General features: G+C 63.9%; 1 protein-coding gene across 1 annotated transcript; it reads left to right on the plus strand.

Moving 5' to 3' along the window:
• Positions 1-2,721: 2,721 nt before the first annotated feature.
• On the plus strand, positions 2,722-19,400 carry EXOC3L2 (exocyst complex component 3 like 2). Its single transcript, XM_026721429.2, has 12 exons — positions 2,722-2,958; positions 6,448-7,171; positions 9,642-10,260; positions 10,618-10,732; positions 11,235-11,345; positions 12,054-12,154; positions 12,971-13,081; positions 13,221-13,356; positions 13,646-13,768; positions 14,005-14,160; positions 14,488-14,609; positions 17,727-19,400. Exons 2-12 carry the CDS (start codon positions 6,469-6,471, stop codon positions 18,007-18,009), a joined length of 2,580 nt encoding a protein of 859 aa, XP_026577214.2. The 5' UTR covers positions 2,722-2,958; positions 6,448-6,468; the 3' UTR covers positions 18,010-19,400.
• The last annotated feature ends 2,979 nt before the right edge of the window (positions 19,401-22,379 follow it).

Here is a 22,379-nt window from a genome sequence, read left to right on the forward strand (position 1 = left end):
ATCTCGCACAGGCGGGACCCTCTGCAGCCCGCAAGCGGCGGCCGCGGACGCCCAGGCTGGCATTTCTCCTTTGCCCCCGGTCAGCAAAGAGGGCGAAGGGGCCCTTCGGCTGCAGCCGAGCGGCTCACAAGGAGAACCGGTTGCCACGGGGAAAGTCGGCGGGAGCGACTTCTTGGCAGGATCCCTGGCAATGCGAAGCGCAACCCGGCAGGGATCCCCACGGACTGCGCGCTTTACTGAACCGGCGGCGTCCGATCTCGGGTTCACGACCCCCTAGGCGTCCCCTGCAAAGTCCGGGGCCCGGGAGGGGTTTCCGGGGCCGCCAGGCCTCCCCTCCGCTGGAGGCTGCCCGCCGTGCCCATGCAGAGCACGGGCACCGCCCCTGCCGGCGCTGATTGGCTGCAAGGCGGCATGGAGCCAGGCCAGGCCAGCCGGCCCGCCCCTTTCCCCCGAGGAGGGCGAGTGGCTTTCACCCGCGCTTTCTATTGGCAGGATGCGCAGCCAATCGCCGTCTGCCGAGCACCGCCCTTAACTCTTGCCTGCCCTGCCGGAGGTACGAGGGAGCGCTTCTGCGCAGGCGCGATCCGGCGTCAGAGCTGAATGCTTCTGCAGAGGAGAACCCCCCCTCCCCCCCTCCCGGGGGCCCCCGGTGCTCCGTCGCTCCCCGCGCGGGCTTGAGCCGGTTGCTCGGTGACCCGGTGCAATCTACGGGGGCTTCTCCGAAAGGCTCTGCAGCCCTCCGCCCTTGGAGTGGGGTCTGCATCACGAAGCCGCTCCTAGAAAGAAGGGGGGCTCCCCGAGCTGGCTGGCCGGGGGTGATGGGCAGCGTGGTGCCCGGAGCGCATCTGCATCTGCCCTGTGGCTTGCCCTCCCCCCGCGCCCGCTTCTTGCTCGGCACTGCTTGCTCTGCCTTGAAACTCAGCAGCCGGGCAGTCTTGGGGCCCCGGCTGAGAACGGGGCTCAGAAGGCTGCAGGTGGGGGGCTATCAGCCCCCTCCCCTCCCCCTTATTGCTGTCAGAAGCCGGGATTGGCTGGGCTGCTTTGCAGTGGGGGGGGGCTGTGCTGGCTTTAGTAACCTGCAGAGGTGCGGCTGCTGCGATGCCAGGCCTCCTCCTGCCCAGCTAGCAGCCCCAAATAAATCAATAAAGCCGAGGGAAAACGAACAGGGGAGTGTCCAGATGGAGGACGAAGGAAAGAGCTCCCCAGGAAGGAAGTGCATCCCCTGCCCCACAGAAGGAGGATCTCTGCCCCCCCCCGCCCCCCATGACGGGCTGGTCTCCCTGGGATTCCTATCAAAAGGCCGCAGGAGAAACCAGGACTGAGTTGATTAGAAAGCTGAGCCCGGCTCTTCCAACGGCTCTCTCTGGCTCACAGTTGCAGCTTCCAAATACTTTCCAAGGGGAGCTCCAAGCACAGCACCCAGAAAAAGGCCCCACCGTACCACAGAGCTGTGGGTCCCGGATGCCACTTGTGACAGCATAAACGGGCACTGGAGGCCGGGCTCTAGCTGCTCCCCGGGGCGGGGGGGGCGCTCAGTGGGGCAGGCCCAGAGCGTTGCCATCCGCAAAGAAGCTCCTTGGAGGGGAAGAGGCTGCTTTGGGCTCCAACTCTTTGAAGGAGGTGATGCTGCCTTTTGAGAAAAGGCGATGGCCGCCAGGGGGCAGGATCGGGCCGAGGACAGGCAGCCAAAACAAAGATGGAGGAGGCAGCCAGCTTGGATGGAGCCCCCCCACCCACCCACCCCACCCCCCCGTTGGGCCTTCCGGTCTCCATGGAGTCCTGGGCCTGGATAAGTTGGGCCTGGCCAAGGACAGCTTGGGAGCAGGCCCGGCCTGGCCCTTTCGCTCCCTGGTCCAGGTGGGGGTCAGCCAGCGGAAGATTCTCCAGCAGAAGCAATGAAAGCGGCCGATGAGAGAGACCCCTGCCCAGAATTGTTCTGGGGGAGGGGCTGCAAGGCCGTTCCTCCTTGCCCCCTATGAATAGTGGAGAGGTTTGGGCGCCCCAGGCATTGAGGGCCAGAGGTTGGCAGAGGCCCTGGTAGTGCCAGGCCACAGACCTGCTTCTGGGATGCAGCCTATCGTGGCTTTGGGCAACCGTGGCCTATTGCACAAAATGGAACCGACGTGGTTCTTGGCAAGGAGTCCTGGATGGACAGCCGTTCATTTAGTAAGAGTTACAAGGGCGCTGAAAAAAGTGATGTGGGCTCCATTTTTTGCGTGACGGTTGCAGTCTCCCTGAGGTCACAAGGTCAGCATTCAGATTCTTGGCAGCTGACTCATACTTACGACCACTGCAATGTCCTGGGGTCACATGATCCCCTTTGGCCACCTTCTGGCAAGCAGTGGGAAAGCTGGGTTCACTTAACAACTGCGGCAAGAAATGTCATAAAATGGGGCAAAATTCACTTAACCAATTTCTCTTAGCAACAGAAATGTGGGGCTCCATTGTGGTCGTAAGTCGAGAAATGTCTGAATCCTGGTTTGTAAATGATGCTGGCTGAGCCCCCCCCCAACAAGCTAAACCCAAACCATGACAAGGAAAGCATGCAAACCCAGCCTGTAGGTTGGAGGAGGGTGAAGAAGGGGGAGGGGGCTCTATCTGACACTCCCCCCCCCCCAGCACCTGGCTGCAGTCGCCTGTTTGGGAGGCCGGGGGAGGAGGGCATCTGCCAAGGGTCTCCCTCCTCCGGGCTGGCAGAGCTGGAACTTCCCCGGCTCCCGCCCGGTTGACCCTGAGGCTTCCTGGTGTGGTTTCCGCCTGGGGCTGACCCCCGCCCTCCCTGCCCAGACCCACAGGAGAGGAGTCACAAGATCGCCCAGGCTACACACAGCCGCCCTGCTCCGAATCACCTCCGGCCTGGGAGGGGCTTCCTTCCAAGCCTCCTTGGCCATCCAGCCCGACTGCCCAGAGCAGCCAGAGGGCCCGAGAGGAGGGGCAGCCTGCAGGGGAGGCACCAAGGTAGGGACTCTGCTCTGCTGGACGGGGGGCCTCAGAGGAGCCTTCCAGCCCTCTCCCCGCTCTCCTTCGGGGGTGGGGGCTGCAGCTTCCCTCCAGCAGGCCCTGAGGGGGCTCGGCCATCCTACAGTCCGGACCCTGGGAAGCCCCGGCCTCCTTTTCTACCCACTGCAGACTTTGAGGGTAATTTGGGCAAGCCTTCCCCAGAGGGAGCTGCCCTCTTGTGCCCCCTTTGTCTTGAGGGGGGCTCCTTGGGTGGGGGAAAACTTCTGCCTGTGCCCTTGTGAGCTGCCCAGGGTTGGTTGGGTGAGGTGGGTAGCCGTTCCAACCGAAGAAGTCACCTTTGTCCCCGGCCCCGGTCTGTGCCCGGCTTGCAGCTGGCTGGGCTCCACTCAGTTGGGGCTCCTGGAGGGACGGGGAGGGGGCAGCTGCTCTGTTGCTCCTTCACCTGCAGTGGAAGGCAGGCTGAAAGCCCCCCGGATTCCTCTAACCATTATGGGGAGGGTGTCAGACTGAAGTTGGGGGTCCCTGTTTCCCTCCTGACAGGAAGGTTTTGGACTCCCGCCATGAATCCCGGGAGGGGCTGGCGGGCAGAGGACCCCGAGAACCCCCGGGCCAGGGGCCGGGCTCCGCTGAAAGGAAGCTTGGCAAGGGGCGAGCCTGGCCGTGGCCCCTCCCGAGTGGCTGGTCTCAAGAGACCCATAACTTCTCTTGGCTAGGGGCCCCTCCTTGGGGTGGGGAGGGGGACTCTGAAAATCCATAGAGCTTCTTGGAGGGGAGACCCCCTTTCCCATTCCCTCTCTCCTTCCCTGCCCCCTTGGCTTTTTCTTTTGTTGTGGGGGGGGCTAAGTCCTTTCCTCTTGGGGAGGGGCTTCACCTGGATGCTGAGTCACTTGTGCTCCTTTCGGGGGGTTTACAGGTCTTCTGTCCTTTCAGATCCAGGACTGACCATACAGAAGGATAATTTCTGCCCCCCCCCCTGTTCCAGGGACCCCAATGAGTTCCACCCCTTTGCATGCAAGCCCATCACTTTCCTTCAACGTCCCCTGCTGTCTCTGGGGCCGGGCGATCTCTGACACCCCTCAGGCTTTGGGACTCGCTCTTGGACGAGGGGTCTCTTCCCTCGACCCGCTCACAACCACACCTGGGGCCTTGAAGAGGCATTGGGGGTCTTACCTGCTGGGCCCTCCTGAAAGTGGCCGGTTTGATTTGGGCTTGGCCCCCAGGCCCCCTCTGGGGCACCTAGTGCCCTGCTGCTGGCACCAGAATAGCTCTGACTACGGACCGGTTCAGCATATCTGTGGGCCCAGCTTGGCTTTGGACCCTCGTCCGCTTCGGGATTATTGCCGATTATCGCATCATGTTCCGGGTTGCTTAACTGCTTCGTGTGGCCCGTGATGGGGAGCTCCGGGGGGGGGGGGGGGGGCTGGAGAGCAGCTTTTGGGTCTAGAGACAGAACCTGGGCGCAGAATCGGGCACTCGCGTCCCTCCGGTGCAGCTGGCCAGCCTCTCTGGAGAGGAGCCCAAGGCTTGGCCGGGGAGCCCCTCCTCTGCCCCCCACCCATCCGTCTTTGGCACTGGGGGTCTCCAACTCAGACCCGGGGACAGACCCAAAGTGCAAAAGCTTCCTGGTCTTAGCTTTGGCTGCTGCCAGCCTTGCAAGGTAGACTAGGCAGGGAACAGGGCTGGACGGTGAGCCTGTTTTGTTGGAAAGTGCCAGTGAGAAGGCCGGGGCAGCCCGGAGGTGCATCTCTCCCCATCCCACCCCCCCGCCTCTCTTGCAGCCGGGGAAAGCAGGGAGGGTCTCTCCTGAGCCGCCCGCCCTGCCCTCGTTCCTGCTCTTGGCTGTTTTCTGACCGCCCCCTTGCTGCCTCCCTTCCTCCCGCCTGCCAAGGCCACCACAGGTGAACCGGCTGGAAATTTACTGGCGAGGGAGCGCAATATGTGGATTTGTCTTCTACGCGGCCTAAAGTTGCACTGGGTATGACGGGGCCTTAATTGAGGGGATCATCCTCCAGGTAATCCCCCTCCTCCTCCTCCTCCTCAAAATGTGCATCCTTGCATACACAAATGCGTACAGGTAGTCCTCACTTAATGACCGGCCACAGTGACCGAAGCTATGACAGACCAGACCAGAACCCCTCGTACCCTCCTCCTTGGCAGCCTGGACGTGGGGCGAGGAGGCTCCTTGGAGGCTGCCCACCTCAACAGCAAAGGCTGGGACTTCCCTGCGGGAGTCATTTCCTCCTCCTGGCTTGCAGGACAAGAGTCAAGAGTCTCACCCTCCAGTCCTCCCCTCGGGCCCAGTGCAAAAAGGGCTGGAGGAGAAGGATGGGAGTTGTAGTCCAGCAGGTCTGGAGAGCCTGGCTCAAGAGTGGTCATTTGGGGGAGGGGGTGAGTCCAGACCCTCCCACTCTGGCTTGGAGCCCCTTCACTGGGGAGGCTCCATCAACCCTTTGCAGAGGTTCTGCCACCTGGGCATTTCCGCCCAAGTTCCCAAGGTGGGCAGCCTTCTCCTCCGCTGTTTCCACCTTTCCTTCCAAGGGCTTTTCAACCCTTGCCCAGGAGGGGGCCTGAGCTGACCAGCGCTCCTGGGGGTCCCCTTAGCCCGGCTCAAGGTCTCCTCTACTGCCGCGATTGAGGCGTGACCCAACCCTCATGGGCCCCGCCTTCCCAAGTGGGGCTGCCGGGGCTCTGCGGATTCTCAGAGCCCCCCGGCGGCTGCTGGTGGGAGGGAGAAGCTGGCTGCCCAGGGAAGGGAGGCCCCAGGCTCCTTCCGGCAATGCGGAGCCCTTCTCCCTTATGGGAGAATATGGAAGTGAGCTGCTGAGCCACCCTGCCTTCTGCGTGCCGCCGGCTCCACCGCGGGTTCTGTGGGTCAGGGGTCCACGGGAGGGGGGTGGAGCTTCACCTTTGCCACCTGCCCTGCCCCAAAAAGTGGGGGTGGCCAACCCCCTGAGCCAAGCGGGGGCTCGGGGAGAGCCCCGTGGGCTTCCTGGGGAGCAGCACTTGGGTGGGTCCATTCCAGCCGACAACGGACGCTCCAGAGTCACGGGATGGCGTCTCTTCTGACATGGCTTTTCTGGGTCTCCCCTCTGCGGGGGCCACGGTGGGGTCCTGGGTGGCCCCCTGCTACCTCCCTGCGTTTCCCCTCCACCCTCGGGCCTTCCACTCGCTCCTCTCCTCCCGATGCTGCCAGGTCTCCGCATGGGGAGTTTCCGAGAAGCTTTGCTATGGGGGGGGGACAGACCTCCCTCTCCTTTAACCCAACAGCAAAGTCCCCGATTTGAGGGGAGAAGCAAAGGCCTCCTTGCTTTGGGTGGAGCCCTCCGCTGCCAATGAGGGAGCCCGTTCTGTGGGCCCTGGGTTGGGTAAAGACAGCCGGGGGGGGGTGGTTGCTGGGATGTCCCTCCCCATATCTCTTGTGGGGCCCCCTGAGGGCATCCATGCGCTTCCTAGTGGCAATGGCTGAGCATCGCTTCTCCTCCGCAGGGCCCAGGGAAGGTAGCTGCCATGCCGGTGCTCAAGAACCCCCATCAGCTCAAGGCGGCCGGCAGGGGCCCTAGGGAGAGTGGCGAGGGTGGCAGCCCCAGCGGGACGCTGATCCTGGCCAGGGAAAGTCCAGGCACCAACCCTTTCGAGGAGGACCTGGAGGAGAGCGAGAAGGACTCCTTCCTCGGGGGCATCTCCCCCCGCCGAGAGAGGTCCCTCCCAAGCGACACGGCAGACCTCGAGCGGGGCCTCTTCAGTGGCAGCCCCGAGGACCACTTCAGGCGCCGGGCCACCCTGGAGAAGCTGGTGGGGCTGAGCCCCTTCCGCCTGGGCAAGGGCCGCAAGGGCGGGGAGAAGCGGTCGCCCGGGGGAGAGCAGGCCTCCGACCGGCGGTCCTTCCTGGAGCGCATCATGCTGCCCCTGATGGAGGGCGGCCTGAGCCAGCGGGTGCCCGAGAAGAAGAAGCCGCGCCGCTGCTCGGAGGACTTCAGCCTGCTGCAGCGGTTCAATGGGCGCCGCAAGGAAGGCCTCTACAGCTCGGACTGCGGCCTGGCGGAGGAGAACGGCTGCGGGGAGGCTGCCAAGCGCGGCTCCTTCCTGAAGATCGGGCTGGGCGGGAAGGTGCGCCGGGCGTCCCTGGTGGAGAAGCTCAACCAGACGGAGGGCTCCGAGGCGGCCCCGGCGGCCGAGAAGAGGGACCCCAAGCCCAAGGAGCCGCTCTCGGGTGAGTCTGGCCTGGCTGGGCCCAACGGGGAGCCCGGCACCCCTCTTGGCCCCCTGGCAAGCGGAGCCCTCGGAGGGGGGCTGGAGAGAATGCCTAACCCAGGGGCCAGCTGGGGGGTCCTGATTGCTAGCTTAGGTCTGGGGATCCTCAAGACCTCCCCCTTCCTTCCAGCGCACCCCTGTCCCTGCTTGTGTAGTGGAGGAGTCCCTTCCCCAAGCGAGCAGCTCAGCCCGGAGGCAGCCGGAGGTGGGCCAGCCAGTGCGGCCTCTCCAGCCGTCGTCTGGGGCTCAGGGGTCCAGTCGCTGCCTGCCTGTAGCATGAACCACCTGCTTGGATTGAATTTCTTCCACTGTCCGTGCCGGCTGTGTCCATAGAGAATTCCAGGGGGCCCTAGCAATCCCCCCCATGTCACCCCCACGTGCGCGCTGGGCGCCGAGGAGAGAGGCTGGTCGGGGAAACGGCCCCCAAATATGCGGAGCCCCGATTGGTTTCAAGCTGGTGCGTTGGATCTCTCTTTGCTTGTTGGTCGCCCCTTCCCAGATTCTGGGCAGTTCACAGCAACTGCAGGTTAATAAGATCTCCTAAGTACACGAGGGAGTCCTCGACTTACAAGAATTCATTTCGTGACCGTTCAAAGTTACAACGGCACTGAAAAAAAGGGACCGATGGCTATTTCTCCCAGGGGCCCCTTTTGCAGCCTCCCTGCGGCCACGTGGTCAACATTCAGGTGCTTGGCCACTGACTCGCATTTATGACAGTCGCAGTGTCCAGGGGTGTGTGTCAGGTGATCCCCTTTGGCAAACTTCCAACAAGCAAAGTCAATGGAGAAGCCGGATTCGCTTAACAACTGGCCTAGTAACTCATCAACTGCAGTGATCCGCTTAACAACTGAGCCAAGAAAGGTTGTAAAATGGGCAACACTCACTCAACAAATGTCTCGTTTAACAACATAGAATTTGGGCTCCCTTGTGGTCATAGGTCAAGGGCTGCCTGTATAATTTAAATACCCCAGAAAGCACCACCACCCCCGCTCCTTCCAAGGGGGGTTTGCTATGACGGGGCTTTGCCAGCAGGAGGGGCTGCTGCAGACTTCGGTGCCAGCCAAGATCACCTGGTGACCCCCCTCCCTCCCCCGACGCCCCCAAACTGGCCAGTCACCTCCCCCTATCCTGGGGGCCTCCCTCAGCCACTGGAGAACCCGGGGCCCCACTTGCCTCCCAGGGCCATCGGCTGGCTATCCAAGGGCCCCCCGGGAAGGACCAGCGCTGGGCGTCGGTGACCTTGGCCAGGCTGTTTATCAGGCCTAATGAGCGTCTCTTCCCTTTGTGCGCATATTTCGGGCTCATTGTTCCCCGGCCGGCCGTGATTCAGCGCCTGATTGCAGGAGGGCCTCCTGAGCAGCGGCCTGTGACCTTCCCAGAGAAGGCGCCAAGGAGGAGGCGCAGGGAGGCCAGCCGTGCAGAAGCCACCCCGCTGCCCCCAGAGGCTGGGAAGACCCTCCCTCCCCTCCCCAAAGGCCCAGGGCCGGCTAGCGGGGCTGCTCTCCTTACCCGAGAGCCAAGGGGGCCGTGCCAGCCCACCCCCAGTGCCCCCTGCGAGACCCCTCCCCTCCCCCAGCAGATCTTGGCCCTTCGGCTGATAAGGTCATAGTGGTGGCCGGAGGCGGCTGCGTCATCCCGTCTGGGGCATTTCCCCCCCACCCCCCGGAGGGCAGGGAAACGGAAGAGGCGGCTGCGTTCAGCCCAGCCAGACCCTCGGCCCTCCAGGGCTGCGGGCAAGGAAGGCTCCTTCCTGCGATGACGAGGGGGGCTGCCTTGAAACCCTCGCAAGGCCGGACGCCAGACCTGGGCTTCTGGCAAGCGGAGGATATGCACGAAGGCCAGGCCCCCCCTTCCCCCCCACCCCCCATGGCTGCCAGGCCCCCCTTCCCCCCCACCCCCCATGGCTGCCAGGCCCCTTCGGGTTGCAGGGCCTCCTCCAATTGGCCCCACTTCCTCCAGCCCTGGCACATAGGAGAGGTCGGGGGGGTGGGGCTTGTGAGTTGGATCGCCCTTCTCAGGAGGGGCACCTCAAGCATGCCAGCTGTGGGTGCTGGGTGGGGGGCAGGTTGCCTTGTCCCTGGGCGGGCAGCCTACCCCTCCCTTGCCCTTGCCGTGCCCTGATCCAGGAGGCCAGAGCAGCGGTCTGGGGGGGTTGGCCCCGGGGACCCCTTTCCTTTGCTTCCTCCAGAACGACGGAGGGGCCCAGAGGTTCACACTGGCTGCCAATCCCTTGGAGGATGGAGGAGGAGGAGGAGGGAGAATGGTCTCCGCCCAGTCGTGTCCGAGTCTTGGCGATTCTCTGGGCGGCTCTCCTCCCCGCCTCCTCCGGCCCTTCACTGCATATTGAGGGCTGCCTTTCTTCGTCGGGGGTCTCAGGCCCCAGAGCCCCCCTTTCTCAGGCTCCTTTCCTCCCTGTGTCCCTCGCTCAGTCCTGGAGATCTTCCACCTCATCCATCAGCGGGACCTCGGCCTGGCCGACCGGCACATCGTGGAGCTGGAGGCCGAGTGCGCCCAGGGGGGCGGCGGGAAGGACGGCAGCCGGAAGGCCAAGGACGTGGCGCTGCTCTACCAGGCGCTGCAGAAGGAGCTCTGGGCGGTGCTGGCCGAGGCGCTGGCCGCCAAGAGCGCCTACCCGCCTCTGGAGCAGCTGGTGCAGGTCATCGAGCAGGAGGAAGAGGCCGACCGCAGGTGGCGCCAGGTCCAGGCAGATGCCGTGGGGGCCCCAGGGGCCCGGCCCCGGAAGATGAGGCAGCAGTGGGCCGAGGCGGTGGACCGGCTGGTGGGCCAGAGGCTGGGCCAGTGCATGGAGGGCCGGGCGGGCACCCTGGCCACCCAGATGGACCGGCTGGCCAAGTGCACGGTGGAGGACCTGAGCAGCGTCAGGGGCCACCTGCTGCAGGCCTACCCCAAGGAGTACCAGGCCTTTGGTGTCTACCTGGGCAGCTACCACCGGGGCCTGGCCCGCTGCCTGGCCGAAGGGCTCCGGAAGCAGCTGAGCCTCTCCGAGCTCTACTTTGTCTTGGACTGGAACAGCAACATCTACCAAAGGTAGGTACGGGGAGGGGGAGGCCGGGGCCCCTCCTGGGACCCAAATGGGGAGGGGGTGGGGGAGGGGGCAGCCCCGGAGGGCGCAGAGTTCTCTTACAAGTAAGCCCAGCTAGAAGCTTCTGCCTGACAGACTCTCCGGGGCCTCTTCCCACTCGGGGCGCAGGACTTGCAGGCTCCCTGGGAGGGAAACGGAGCCTCCACAAGCCCCTTTTCAGTGGCAGAGCTCAGCCCCCCCACACAGCAAAACCCTCTGGCGATGCCCGGCTGCTCCTGGGCGCAGAGCTGGCCCGGTGACACCATTCAGGCACTATGCAGGAGCCTGGATTGTGCCGAAAATTGCCCCCCCCTCTCCCCCAGGGAGGTCCTCCGCCGGCTGGAAATGTCCCCCCAGGTCAAGGGACAGGAGCTCGGCCCCCTCCTGTCCCCAGAAACGCAGCGGAGCCTGGAGGAGCAGTGCATCGATGGCGTGAAGGTAATGGCTGGGCCAGGAGTGAGGTGGGGGGAGCCATTGAGGCCCTGGACAGGCCAAATAGCATCCAGGGTGGGGAAGAACCCCACACACACACACACACCCTTGCGGTCATGGGGAGTTCCTCTCCTGTCCAGCCCCGAAAGGGACCGTTTTCAGCCAGGCTGCTCCAGCCAAGGAGATGCTTATCCAGGGCCAACTTTGTGTGTGACTTTACTTCCCCCCACGATGCACGTAGGCCCCACTCCCTGCAGGGCAGAAGGCCGGGACCCCGGACACAGGTGGTTGTGGCCTTCCTTGCAAGGGGGCCCCAGAGACCCCACCCTCCCTAATCCTGCTCAGTCCTGAGAACAGCACAGAGCCATCCAAAACCCTCCTTCAGGGCAGCCTCGGGGAGGTGACGGCCAGCCAGGTGACCTCAAGAGGTCTCCCCACCTCCCCCATATCCCCAAAGTTGCAAGCCGTGGGTGCCCCCCTCACCTTGGACTCTCCGGGGCATCGGCAGGTGACGATCACCAGGGAGATGAGCCAAGCGCTGCAGGAGGAGGAAGCGCGGTGGGCGCAGGAAGACAAGGAGAACAGCTTTCCGTTCGGCCTGTCCAGCAAGGTCATCCTGGTACGTCGGGGTCCCCACCCTGCCCTGGACCCTCGCCCCCTTTCTGCTTTGGGCAGCAGGCTTCCTCCCAGGGCACTTGGCCCCACACCAGGCCCCCAAGGAGGATCCCCCCACCCCGCTTCCCAGCCCTGGACTGACCCTTGGGAGCGGCAGCCAGGAGCCGCTCCGTCCATTGGCCTGGCTGGAGACGTGGGCAAGGGCTTAGCCCAGCCGGGGCACCAAGGTTCAGGCTGGCTTCGGACCCAAGGCCCAGCATCCTTGCTTGCCGCGGTGGGAATCTGCCCTCCGCCAGGGCTGAGCCCAGGCCTGAGCGCTTGCTGCCCCAAACCAGGATTAAAAGCAACCAGGTTTGGCCTTCTGTGGGAAGGCAGCCCTAGAAGGTCCGTCCTCCCCCCAGCGACTCCCGCGGGGCGATGGGAGCTGCCCTCCGTCCCCACCGCTGGGCCCAGTCCCTTCTCCGCCATGCTGGGCCATTGGAACATGCCTGACACTGCTGGCTGGGATGAAGGGAAGGGCAGAGCACTAGAGACCGCCAGCACAGTCCAGCACAAATACACAGGTGGCATCAGAGGCCAGGCCTAAAAGGGGTCCCTCTGAGGGTGGCATGCTGACCCTGGCCGCAAAGGGGGCAGCTGCCCCACTTCCCCCCCCCCCCGAATCTCCCGGGGGGCCTTGTGGGTTTTGCTGAGCCCGTCTCTCGCCCTGCAGGTGCTGAAGGGGCATGTCGACAAAGCCCTGCAAATCACAGAGGATTTTGGAAGGAGGGTGGCCCACTGTTGCCTCGCCAGCCTGGTGGAGTTGTTGCAGAGGTACTATTGCCCTGGGAGGAGCTGGGCATGGGCAGCACCTGAAGCCAGGCCCTCCGTGGGCAGCCAGTCGTCAGGGGGGCAACCCTGGCTTCAGGGCATCACATCTGGGGCAGCTCTGTCCAAGGCAGGGGAGAAACCAAGAGGTGGCACCACGGAGGGCACGTCTGGCTTTTGCCCCCAAAGGGCCCACAAGGGGCCTGCCAGTCATCCTCTCTCCTTGAGGGGTGCCCGGCACCTGACTAACTGCCCCGGGCTTGCCTGTGCTTCCCAGGGCAGAAGGAGCCCGGGGGGGGGGCGCTGGGCGGGCACACGATGGGCTGAAAGGGAAACTTCAAACTGGGCGCCAGGGATGGATTCACCTTGGGGTACAAATAGCTGCCGCGGCCCATTTATAAGGAGGAAACGCCAGCGAGGTGGAGCCGAGGGGCCTGTTGGTCAGGGATTCTGGGGTGGACGGCCAGAGCCCGGCCGGGGACTATTTTTAGCTGTCGGCTTCCTGATGTGCCGGTTTTCTGAGAGCCTGGCTCCCCGGGGGGCTCGTCTCCAGGGCCCCTAGGTGGGGAGGGGCAATCTTCCCACATCCCGAAAGTGGCCAAAGGGGGTGTCTCTGGTGAACCGGCCCTTCTGGGGTGAGCGCGGGGGCATTTCTTCAACTTGGCAGGTTCCGATCCAGGATTGCTGCAGAAATGGAGGGAGGGGTTTCCTGTGCTGGAGGGGCCAACCTCAGGGCGGGGGGCACGGACGGCCAGGCAAAACGGGGGCTGCTCCATTACTTTGCTCCCATGCCGGCATCCCCTTTGCCCCTCCCCCCTTCAGTTTCCAGAAGAAAGTCGAAAAGTTCCACGAGGGCCAAGCGGTCAGCAGCCTCAGCCCCGAGAGCTACATGGGCCGGACCATCATGCTGGTCAACTGCTGCCCGCCCTTCAGGTGAGTGGCCAGCCCTGGCCTGATGCCAACCGGGGAGCCCTCCTCACTGGGCCTCAAATAAATGGGGAGGAAAAGAGGTTCGCCCCCTCCCCCCGGCTGGCTTTGCCCGCAGCTGCTTGACGGGGCTGGGGTCTTCTAGGGACTACCTGGAGAGCCTGGCCAGCTTTGGCCACCCGGACAGCGAGACCGCAAAGCAGCTGGCAGTTTTGTCCCTTGACCGGGTGACCCGGCTGGGCAACCGAGTGCTGGCTGACCAGCTCTTCCAAAGCCTCAAGGTAACCCCGGGGTCTCCCCGGGCCTGCAAGGAGGAGGGGTCCATAGGGAAGGCTTGTGCCCCTGCCCCCCCTTCTGCCCAAGGCCCCAGAGGGAGAGCCGAACCAGGTGGCTAGATCATGGTTCCCATAAACCAGGGTTTGTTCCCTCCACATTTTGAGAACAGGCCGATCGGGTGGGCTGACACAAACCCCACCCCACCCCGGGCTCAGTGGGTGGTGGGTTCCCTTGGGGTGTGGGCCTGGCTTGGAGCCAGGGAAGCCCCCCCCCTCACTCCCCCCCCCCAAACAGCCCTACTTCTACAAGCTGATGAAGCGGAAGTGGCTCAGCAACCACGAGGCCTTTTCCACCATCATGGCCCTCCTGGCGGAGCACGTGCAGAAGCTGAGCAGGATGAAGTTGGGGCCCTACCAGGTGAGAGCTGGAGACCCCCCAGAAATGGGGGAGGGGTGTGTGTGCCCACCTCTGCCAGCAGTTGGGGCCCTGCAGGGGCCGGTTCCCCTCTGAGCGGCCGTGCCCCAGACTGCCGCGGAGGGCCAGCCAAGGCCGCCTCCTGCCAATGAGAGACCAGGGCCTGGGGCTGCCCCCGTAGTGCCCTCTCCTGCCCCAGAAGCCCCGCCCTCTGCCAGCTCTGATCTCCCCCCCCCCAGATGCTGGTGAGGGAGGTGCACCGGCGGGTGCTGATCGAGTACGTCCGGCCCCTGATGCGAGTGCGGATCATCTGCACTTCGGCCAAGATGAGGGCCAAGGTGGCCAGCAGGCTCCGGGGCGAGGCCAGGCAGCTCCAGGAGTTCTTCGTTCAGCTGGTAAGAAGTGGGGCTCCAGGCCTCCCCACCGGATTGGAAATGAAGAAGGGGGGGATCCGGCCCCCCGGAGAAGGTGGCTAAGCGGGTGGGGGGCTCTCCTGGGGCCTCGGAAGGGCCAGAGGAACGTCCTCCGCCTTGCTCAGCCTCTGGCTCCGTGAGGGCGCACCCGGGCCGCCTCCTTTGGCAGCCCCCCAAGAGAGCCGGCCCCCCTCTTTCCCCTCCCCTTCCTGAGGGGCTCGGTCTGCAAGGGTGGCAGGCCAGACACCCCCCCCCCCCCCAGGCCAGCGAGGGTCTCCCCCTTGAGGCTCCTCCTCTCCCTTCCCGCAGGAATCCTCCTCCTCCTGGCTGGACTCCGTGGTGCCCCACCTGGCGGGAATCCTGGAGCTGGAAGACACGCCGGCCATCCAGATGGAAGTGGCTTTCCTGGCCAGGGCCTTTCCTGACGTGCAGTGAGTCGGGGCTGGGAGGGGAACCGGCCCGGGGCGCCCAGAGCACGGGCAGGCGTTCTGGCCGTCACCTCAAGAGGCCTGCAGGAGCCTGGCTGGAGCAGACCCTCTTGGCCAGGGCGGAGGCCCTTTGGGGAAGGGGAAGGGCCATTGCGTATCTCGGCCATGTGAGGCTCCCCCTCCTCCTCCTCCCCCGGGGGCTGGCCGGTTCCCATCCTAAAGTGTACCGGATCTCAGCTCTGGCCACTCGTCCCTCTGGTCACTCTGAGCCTCTTTCCCGCTTGGTCAGTTAGTGGTCCCTTGGCAGGCTGGACCTCTGGAGGTGGAACAAGACACCCACCACCCCCAGTCACGGAACTAATGCACGGGGACGATGGGACTTGTAATCCAGCCTCCTCCTGGGAGTCATGGGTTCCTTGCAGCTGCTTGGGCCAATCCATGGAGACCCCCAAGAGGGAGATAAAGAAAAGGGCCGTTGAGCCCGGCTTCTGCCAGGCTGGCGTCCCCCTTCTCCCCTTCTAGGTTTGGGGCCGTTGGGCTGCTCATTCTTGGCGTGGCTCTTTTGCCAAGTTTGGCACCAGAAGAGGCAACGCTTTGGCCTCTCTCCCCTCGGCATTCAAGCAGAGCCACGGGAAACCTTCCACGTTTCACCCTTCGGTCCACCTGCCCCAGCCCTCTGGCCCCTTCCGAACAGCCGGTCTCCCAAGGGGACAACCCAGGCTCCACTCCACTCCAGCCTTGGGCCAACAGTGACCTGGGTCTGGCCCAGGCTAGAGTCCGGCCCGTTCCACACCGGGTCCCGTTGAGAGCCAGGCTCTTCACCTGGATGAAAGAACGGGCCCGAGATACGTCCGTCTGGTGGCGGGGAGGAGGCGGCTGCTGCTGCCCCACTCGGAATTGGTGTTTGGGGGAGTATGTGTCCCTCCCTCCCAAAGGAGGAGTGTGTGTGGGGGGGGGCTGCTGCTAGGACCCCCGGAGACCTGCCCCCCATCGCAAGAGGGGAGTGGCCATGTCTCTGTGAGGAAGGAAGGCGGCCGTGGGGACGCGTCCAGGGCCAGCACCTCCTCCCTCAGCTGTGGGCTTCCAGAGACCACCCGGAGCTCCCTGCCCAGGAGACCCTGCCCATCGGCTCTCGGCTCCAAGGGGGTTGGGGGGCCGCAGCCACCTTGCCCCTTGGCAGCCTCTGCCTGCTCCCCTTGGACCTCTGCAGGGGAAACTGAGGCAGGTAGATGACGCTCCCAGGTTTCCTGCAGGGAGCCGTCTGTGTCCCCCAAAGGAGCCGCTTCTTGGAAGCAGGACGGTCCCTCCAGTTCCCAGGACCAGGCGGCTGGGGAGTTATAAATACCCTTCCCTTCCCCGCTCTGCCCACACGGCTCGGCTGGCTACCAGCCGGCTGCGTCACGGTGGAGGGGGCAAAGCCGGGCCTTATCATGCCTCCCCCCTTGTTTTTCTTTCCATCTTCCTGCTGATTGCATCCTTAGGAATTGTTTCGAGGCGACAGATCGCCCCTTAAGGGTGGCTGAAGGACGTTTCCTGTTTTATCTGGACTTCTTGTTTCTTGAAAGGAAAGAGAGAGAGAGAGAGAGGACGAAGCTGTCCATCAGAGCAGAACTAGTGGCTGAGCTGCAGACAGGAAGCAGAGCTTGGGGGCCATTTCCTGCCAGACTGCCATTTGGGGCTGGCAGCGGGACAAGAACCACACTGGCTCTGCCAGGATGCCCGGAAGCTCCCCTGGGGCGCCAAGGGCCTCTGGGCACATCTTCGGGAGGGAATCTTTTGGCAGAGGGCACTGGCTCGGGGCCTCCCCCCAGCCTCCTCGGTGCCCAAGACGTGCCACTTGCCACCCCTTGGGAGAGTGGGGATTCATCCCACAACGGTGCCCGGCCTGCGGAGGGGGGGGAGCGTGCCTGCCAGCCGGAGCGGGGGGGGCAGCAACCCTTTTAAGCTGCCCCAGCTGGGTGGCTTGGAGGAGCAGAGGGGCCCTCCCAACAGTGGGGCAGCCATGCTACCAGCCCCACTCCAGGGCTGCGCTGGCTTGGATGTTCTTCTGCCCCCCCAGCCTCCTGGCCAAGCCCCCCTCCCCCCCTCCCCTGTGCCGGGGAAAGAGCCCCCCCCCAGGAGCCCCAAGGCAGCTGCTGCTTGGCCCCTCTGCCGCCCCATCCTCGGACTTCGGGGCCTGGCTGAGGGTGGGGGGCCCTGCCGACCTCCTGAGGGTAATGAGCATCCGAAGCAGCCGGGCTTTCAGTCAACTCTCTTGCAGGACAGCGGAGGGTGGGGGTGTCCCCCCAACTTGGTCCTCAGAGACGAGAGCTTTGCAAACTGCCACTCCACCCCCCCAGAGGCTGGACACCCAGGAAGGGCCCCCATCCAGCGCTTGGGGGTCCTGGGGGTCAGCTGCTAGGAGGGGCTCCCTGGGGGAGGGTGCCAGGGCAGGAGGGAGGTTTGCTATTCCCCTCCACCCGGCCAAGCACCCTGCCCACAGCCAGGGGCCTCTCTCTGGCCGGGCGGCTCCCCTCCTCTGCACCCCCAGCAGGGGAGGCCCAGGCTGCCTCAGCCTGAGGTGGGTTGGTGGGAGAAAGCCCCTCACCACAATTGCGGCCCGTTTCCTCCATTGCCTTGGCTGCCCAATGTTCTCAGCCCCATGGAGGGAGTCCTCGACTTACAACAGCTTGTTCAGGGACTGTTCAGAGTTACGACGGCCCTGAAAAAAGTGGCTGGCCTTTGCAGCCTCCCCTTGGTCACATGACCACACTCCAGACGTGACTGGTGTTGATGACCGTTGCCGTGTCCCAAGTAATCCCCTTGGGCGGCCTTCGGATTTCTCGGGAAGCCAGGTCCCCTTAACAGCCATGTGACTAACTTAAGAGCTGCAGTGACTCACTTAACAACGGTGGCAAGGAAAGCCATGAAGTGGTGCAAAGCTCACACAGGGTCTCACTCAAGGACAGAAACGTTGGGCTCCATTGTGGTTGTAAGCCGAGGACTCCGCATACTCCTTCTCCATTCTTTGTATGGGAACCGCCCCCCCCAAGCCCCATCCCGCAGGCACCTCAGCCCCGGGGGGCCCCGGGGGGTGGGCGTCCCTCCTGCCTCACCTTCCTCCTCTCCTTCCCTCCCCAGAAAGAAGCACCTGGCGGCCCTCCTGGATGTTCGAGGCCTGCAGAGCCAAGCCCAGCGGCAGCTCATCCTGGCGGCCCTGGACAGCCTGGAGCTGGACGTCTGCCAGGACCGGGCCTTCTTCTCCGAGATCGCCACCCGCGAGGTCTTCTGTGTCCGCGTCCAGCTGCACCGACTCTCGCACTTGGGGCTGGCCTGCATCTCCCGGATGCGCCGGAGGCCCCCCCGCCTGCAGCGACAGAGGGGAAGGGGGCTGAGGGAGAAGGGGGCAGGGGCTGAGCAGTGAGGACCCCTGCTTGACCCCAACCGGGCATCCTCGGCCTTGACCCTTTGGCCCTTTCCCAAGAAGCCCTGCCTTACGGAGGAGCAGCGCGGCTGCCTGCTGGACACGAGGGCTCAGCTCTTGGGCTGCAGCCTCCTGCAAGTGGCCGACAGCCCCCTTTGACCGCCTGGAGTGGCCGTGGCGAAAGAGCACCGCTCCACGTGGGCTGGATTTGGGGCGATTGCTGGGGGGATAGAAAGGGGGCCGGAGGACAAATCCAACCACTCCTAGACCCCCCGAAGGGACTCCCACCCTTATAGCCAGTGGGTGGCTCTGAACGGCTGGTGCTCCTCTCGGCCCAGTTCGAGCCCAGGGCTCTTTCTGGGTTCAAGGAGGACTTCTCCATGAGCCTGGGAGGGCGAGGGAAGGAGGAAAATGCAGAGAGAGACCCAGCAAAGGCAACCCTGGTCCAGTCTGGGGCTGGAGCACCGGCTGGCGGGAGGGAGCTGGGATGCCCAGAAGAAAGGAGCGCATGGCCGCCTCCTAAGGCGCTCTGAGGCTCTGAGCGCCTAGCACAGCCGTCTGCCGACTTGGCAGCCTTCAGGCTTGTGGATTTCAACACTGCCTGGGGAATGGAAGCCCACAAGTCTTAAAGTTGCCAAGCCTGGAGACCCGACATAGAGTTGGAAGGGACCCCCTGCCCACAGCGAGAGATCCTAAACCGTAGAGGAACATCCGCATACGGATCCCGGGATCCCGACACCCCCCCCCGAGTGAGCAGCAGCCGTCCAGTCGCCTCTCGTCCTGGTTGGGGTTCTGCATCATCTTCCCCCCTCCACATTTCTCTCCATCCTATCTGTGAAGGGGGGCAGGTGAGAGGGAAACCAGCAGCCCCCCAGCCCCCCAAAAGCCTCACCCGCTTCCTTCCCCAGCAGCTTGCAGGCAGGAGACCCCACCACCACCGTCCTCGGACCAGCTCAGTGGATCCCGGGCCACCATGCTGGGCACGGGGTACCCCAATGTTTCCCCCTTTTAACGTTTGGGCCTGGGCTGCCCTCGGAAGAGACCCCAAGGGAGCAGCCAGCCCCTTCCTCTCCTGCATAGCTGTGGTGCCACCAATTCTATTTCTGCCAGGACTCGACAAAGAAACGTTCCAAATTTCTTTTTGGCCTTGGGCAGAGGCTGGTCTGTTTTCTGAAGCCTTTTAATATATCCTGATTTGAAATGTAAAATGCTGCATCAAGACACTTAACTCCTTCGCCGCCTGGTTCAGTTATTTTCTCGCATGTATTAACGTGCTTATTTTGTTATGTATTTGGATTTTTATTTGAATTTTTAAATCCGGTATGTCTAATATATTGTAAGATGCTTAGATGAGTGGCCTATAAATTTTAAAAATAAAGAGCTAAAATAGCTACCTATCAGCCGGGTGTTGTTTTAGGAACACAACCAATTCTGGGGAGTGTGGTGGGCTTGTTGGCGTGCGGTGCGCGTGTTCCACTCCAGGGAGTCCTGGTGGCCGTCCAGAGGGTCGGGCGGACAGGCCACCTTGGAACGGCATGCTCTGTCCCAGCCTCTTGGCCTCTGGCGGGCAGCCTCCCCCCCCCCCCATCCGGATCCGTGCTGGGAGACAAAGTGTAGTCACGCCGCGTCCCCATCAATCCTGCTCCTGACCTGACGTGTCCGGCTGATCCCCTGGCTGTAAACAGAGCGGGAAACGCCACTCATTTATCCTGCAAGATGTAAACTTTCCTGATGGCTGAAGAATAGCCGGCCTCTGGGCCAGCCCGGCAGCCTCCCGGGAACACAACGGGGCTCTGCAGGCAGAGCAGCAGCAGCAGCAGCCGTGAAAGGCTTCCCAGAATGAACCCTCCCCTCCCTTCCCTTCCCCTCCCCTCCCCTTGGAGAAAAGAACCAAGAAAAACAGTTTTTCTTCCTGACGCTTCCCCCTTGGCCGAGGATGGGCTGTGCAAGAGGTCAGGAGCCCTTCGGGAGCCCAGGATCCTACACCGGAAACATCCCAGAACTGATACAGCCTGGGGGGGGGAGGGCAGCGGTTGGGGAAAGGGCCCACTGGGCCCTGCTTCATCCAGCCACCGCGGCGGCTCTTGGGGCCCAGCCCGTCCCTGGGCTGAACCCGGCAGGGGCTGGTTTCTGCAGAGGCTCTTGGGATGCCCCGAGCCCACCTGGCCCTTCTCCTGCAAGCCTCTTGCCTCCCCGCCCAAGAGCCCCACTCGCCAATCGCCTCCATTGGGGACCGAGGGGACAACTCCCGCTGGGCAAGAGAAACGGGGGTGGGAGCAGGACCCAGGCACCTGGGGAGCGGAAGCCCCCCGCCTTTCCCTGTCCTCCTGAAGGCTTCCCCAGGACAGGGCCAGAAGGCGGGTGAGGGGTCAGGGGGATGTTTACACTCAGGGACGCTCAGGAAAAAGCCCCCACTTCTTTGGAGCGCATTTCCTTCAAAACAGCCCTGCCTGCCTGAGTGCTGAAATATGACTAGCCCTGCCAGAGGAGGGGTGGGGGGGAGCTGGGAGCCTGAAGGTGAGGTGGGGCTGGGCCGATGGGCATGTTTGGCTTCCTGATCGCCTTCTGGCACAGAGCCCTCGCTCAAATTAAACCCCCCTGCCCCCCCCCCCGCCCCCGTCCTTGCAGGAGCAGGATGCGATTCTAGGAAGCCCCTCAGGTCTCCAGTGGGAAGTGGGAGGGGTTGGGGGGAAGCTCACAGCCTTTGGCCACTTGTAATAAGCTGCTGCTCTCCTTACACCACATCCAACTGTAAAGCCCCCTTTGGCATTTCCCTTACGGCCTCTGGCTCCGAGAATGCCGCCCTGCCTGGAAATGCTAAATGAGGGGGGTTTGCAAAGACAGGCCGGGCCCTAAGAGGACGGAGGTAGCTTTTAGATTGGAAAATGCAGCCCACTCTGGGGGGGGTGGGGGGTGTCCCAGGGGTCTGAAGGCAGCTTCCCAGTAAATCTCACCTACAGCGGGCAAGTCGTGGCTGCAGCTGACCCAAAGTCTTTTTTCAGTGGGTCCCTTCAGCCACCAGAGGCTGCAGGTGGTGCGCATGTGAATACCCCAAGGAGGACCCCAGAGCTCCGGCATGCAGGGAAGGCCTGGGCCACACCTGGTGGCTTCCTTTCAAGGTGGCTGCCCCTCACCTGCTCTCCCTTTGGCAGAAAAAGAGTTATATCGGCTGGACTGGGAGAGGCGGCTGCCTTGGACACTGCTGGGGTCAAGCAAGCAGTGCGAGCCGGGAACTCGAGTGGGGTCCTCCTAGGATCCATTCTGGCCAGGGAAGAAAACAGGAAGCTGGACCAGCCGCCCCCCCTGCCCCCCCCAAATAATCCCGGTCAGCTCCTGGGAGGTTGGAAGTGAAGCTGCAGCATCCACAAGGGAGGAGGGAGGCCCAGCGGGTCTCACCCTGCCTGCAGTCCCCAAGGGCTGAGGGAGGAAGGGAGGCTATTTTCATCCTGGCCGCTGGAGAGTCCTTCTTGGGAAGGAGCCGCGAGAGGCTTCCCGTGCACAAGCAGAGGGCCTTGAGGACAGGAATAAGCCCTTCCTGGCCAAGAGGGAAAGGGTTGGAGGGAAACGCGGCGGAGGAACCCACGGCTGACGTCAGATGGGGGCGGCTGGGCGGGTGTGGGGCCCGGAGGCCAGGGGCCTCTCTGCACCCCAGGCCATGACCGCCAGCGGGGCTCTTGCAGACCCACTGCAGCCAAGGAGCTGCGCCACCTTTCCTGAGGCTGCCTTCCGCAGGCTCTGCCTTCTGGTAGGGGCTGGGCAGAGAAGGGCTTGGGGAGGGGGTGAGACCCATTGCTTGGTCTTTGCCTCAGTTCCCCCAGAGCCCGCTTGATGGAGCCCCCTAAATCCGTCCTCTTTGCTAAGCGTTGCCCCGCGGCAGGCAGGCTCCTTTCTCCCGGCTCCATCCCGGCCACTCAGGCTGGCACCGCCTCTTCTTGCGTGGGTGCCACATTAGCTGTAGAGCGAAGCAGCCCTTCTGCCGCTTGGGCAGCACCAGGGGAAGCAGCGCCCAGGGCTGCCCTCACCAGGCAGGGCTTCCTCCCCCGCGAAAGCAGGGCCCGGCCGTGGCTGCGAGGCGATCCCCGAGCTGCTCGATGGAGGTGGGAGAACGGGGCCCGCTGCGCGGCAATCCCCGCCCGGAGACCGCGCAGCGCCTGCAAGGCTCGTCCCCGCGGGCCGCCACCAACTGTCTCCCAGGTTCCCGGGGCACCAAACTCCGCTGCGACGGCGACACCCAGCGGCAGGAGGGCGCGCTGCACAGGGCCAGCCAAGGCCGAGCAGGCTTCGCTTCTGGTGGGATCGTCGGGCCCATCAGGCACTGCCCAGCCTGACCGCTTATGAGTCTGGGGGCCACCATCAGGGACCCCCCCGCC

The sequence above is a fragment of the Pseudonaja textilis genome, chromosome 10 (assembly GCF_049901715.1).
Source record: "Pseudonaja textilis isolate UNSWEBS1 chromosome 10, rPseTex1.2, whole genome shotgun sequence".
Taxonomy (NCBI): Eukaryota; Metazoa; Chordata; class Lepidosauria; order Squamata; family Elapidae; genus Pseudonaja; species Pseudonaja textilis.

Excerpts from the sequence above, each read along its gene's own strand:
- EXOC3L2 (XM_026721429.2), top strand. The coding sequence starts at position 6,469 with ATGCCGGTGCTCAAGAACCCCCATCAGCTCAAGGCGGCCGGCAGGGGC. Across the intron at positions 14,161-14,487 it reads AGGAGTTCTTCGTTCAGCTG|GAATCCTCCTCCTCCTGGCT; the intron begins GTAAGAAGTGGG and ends CCCTTCCCGCAG. Across the intron at positions 14,610-17,726 it reads AGGGCCTTTCCTGACGTGCA|AAAGAAGCACCTGGCGGCCC; the intron begins GTGAGTCGGGGC and ends TTCCCTCCCCAG.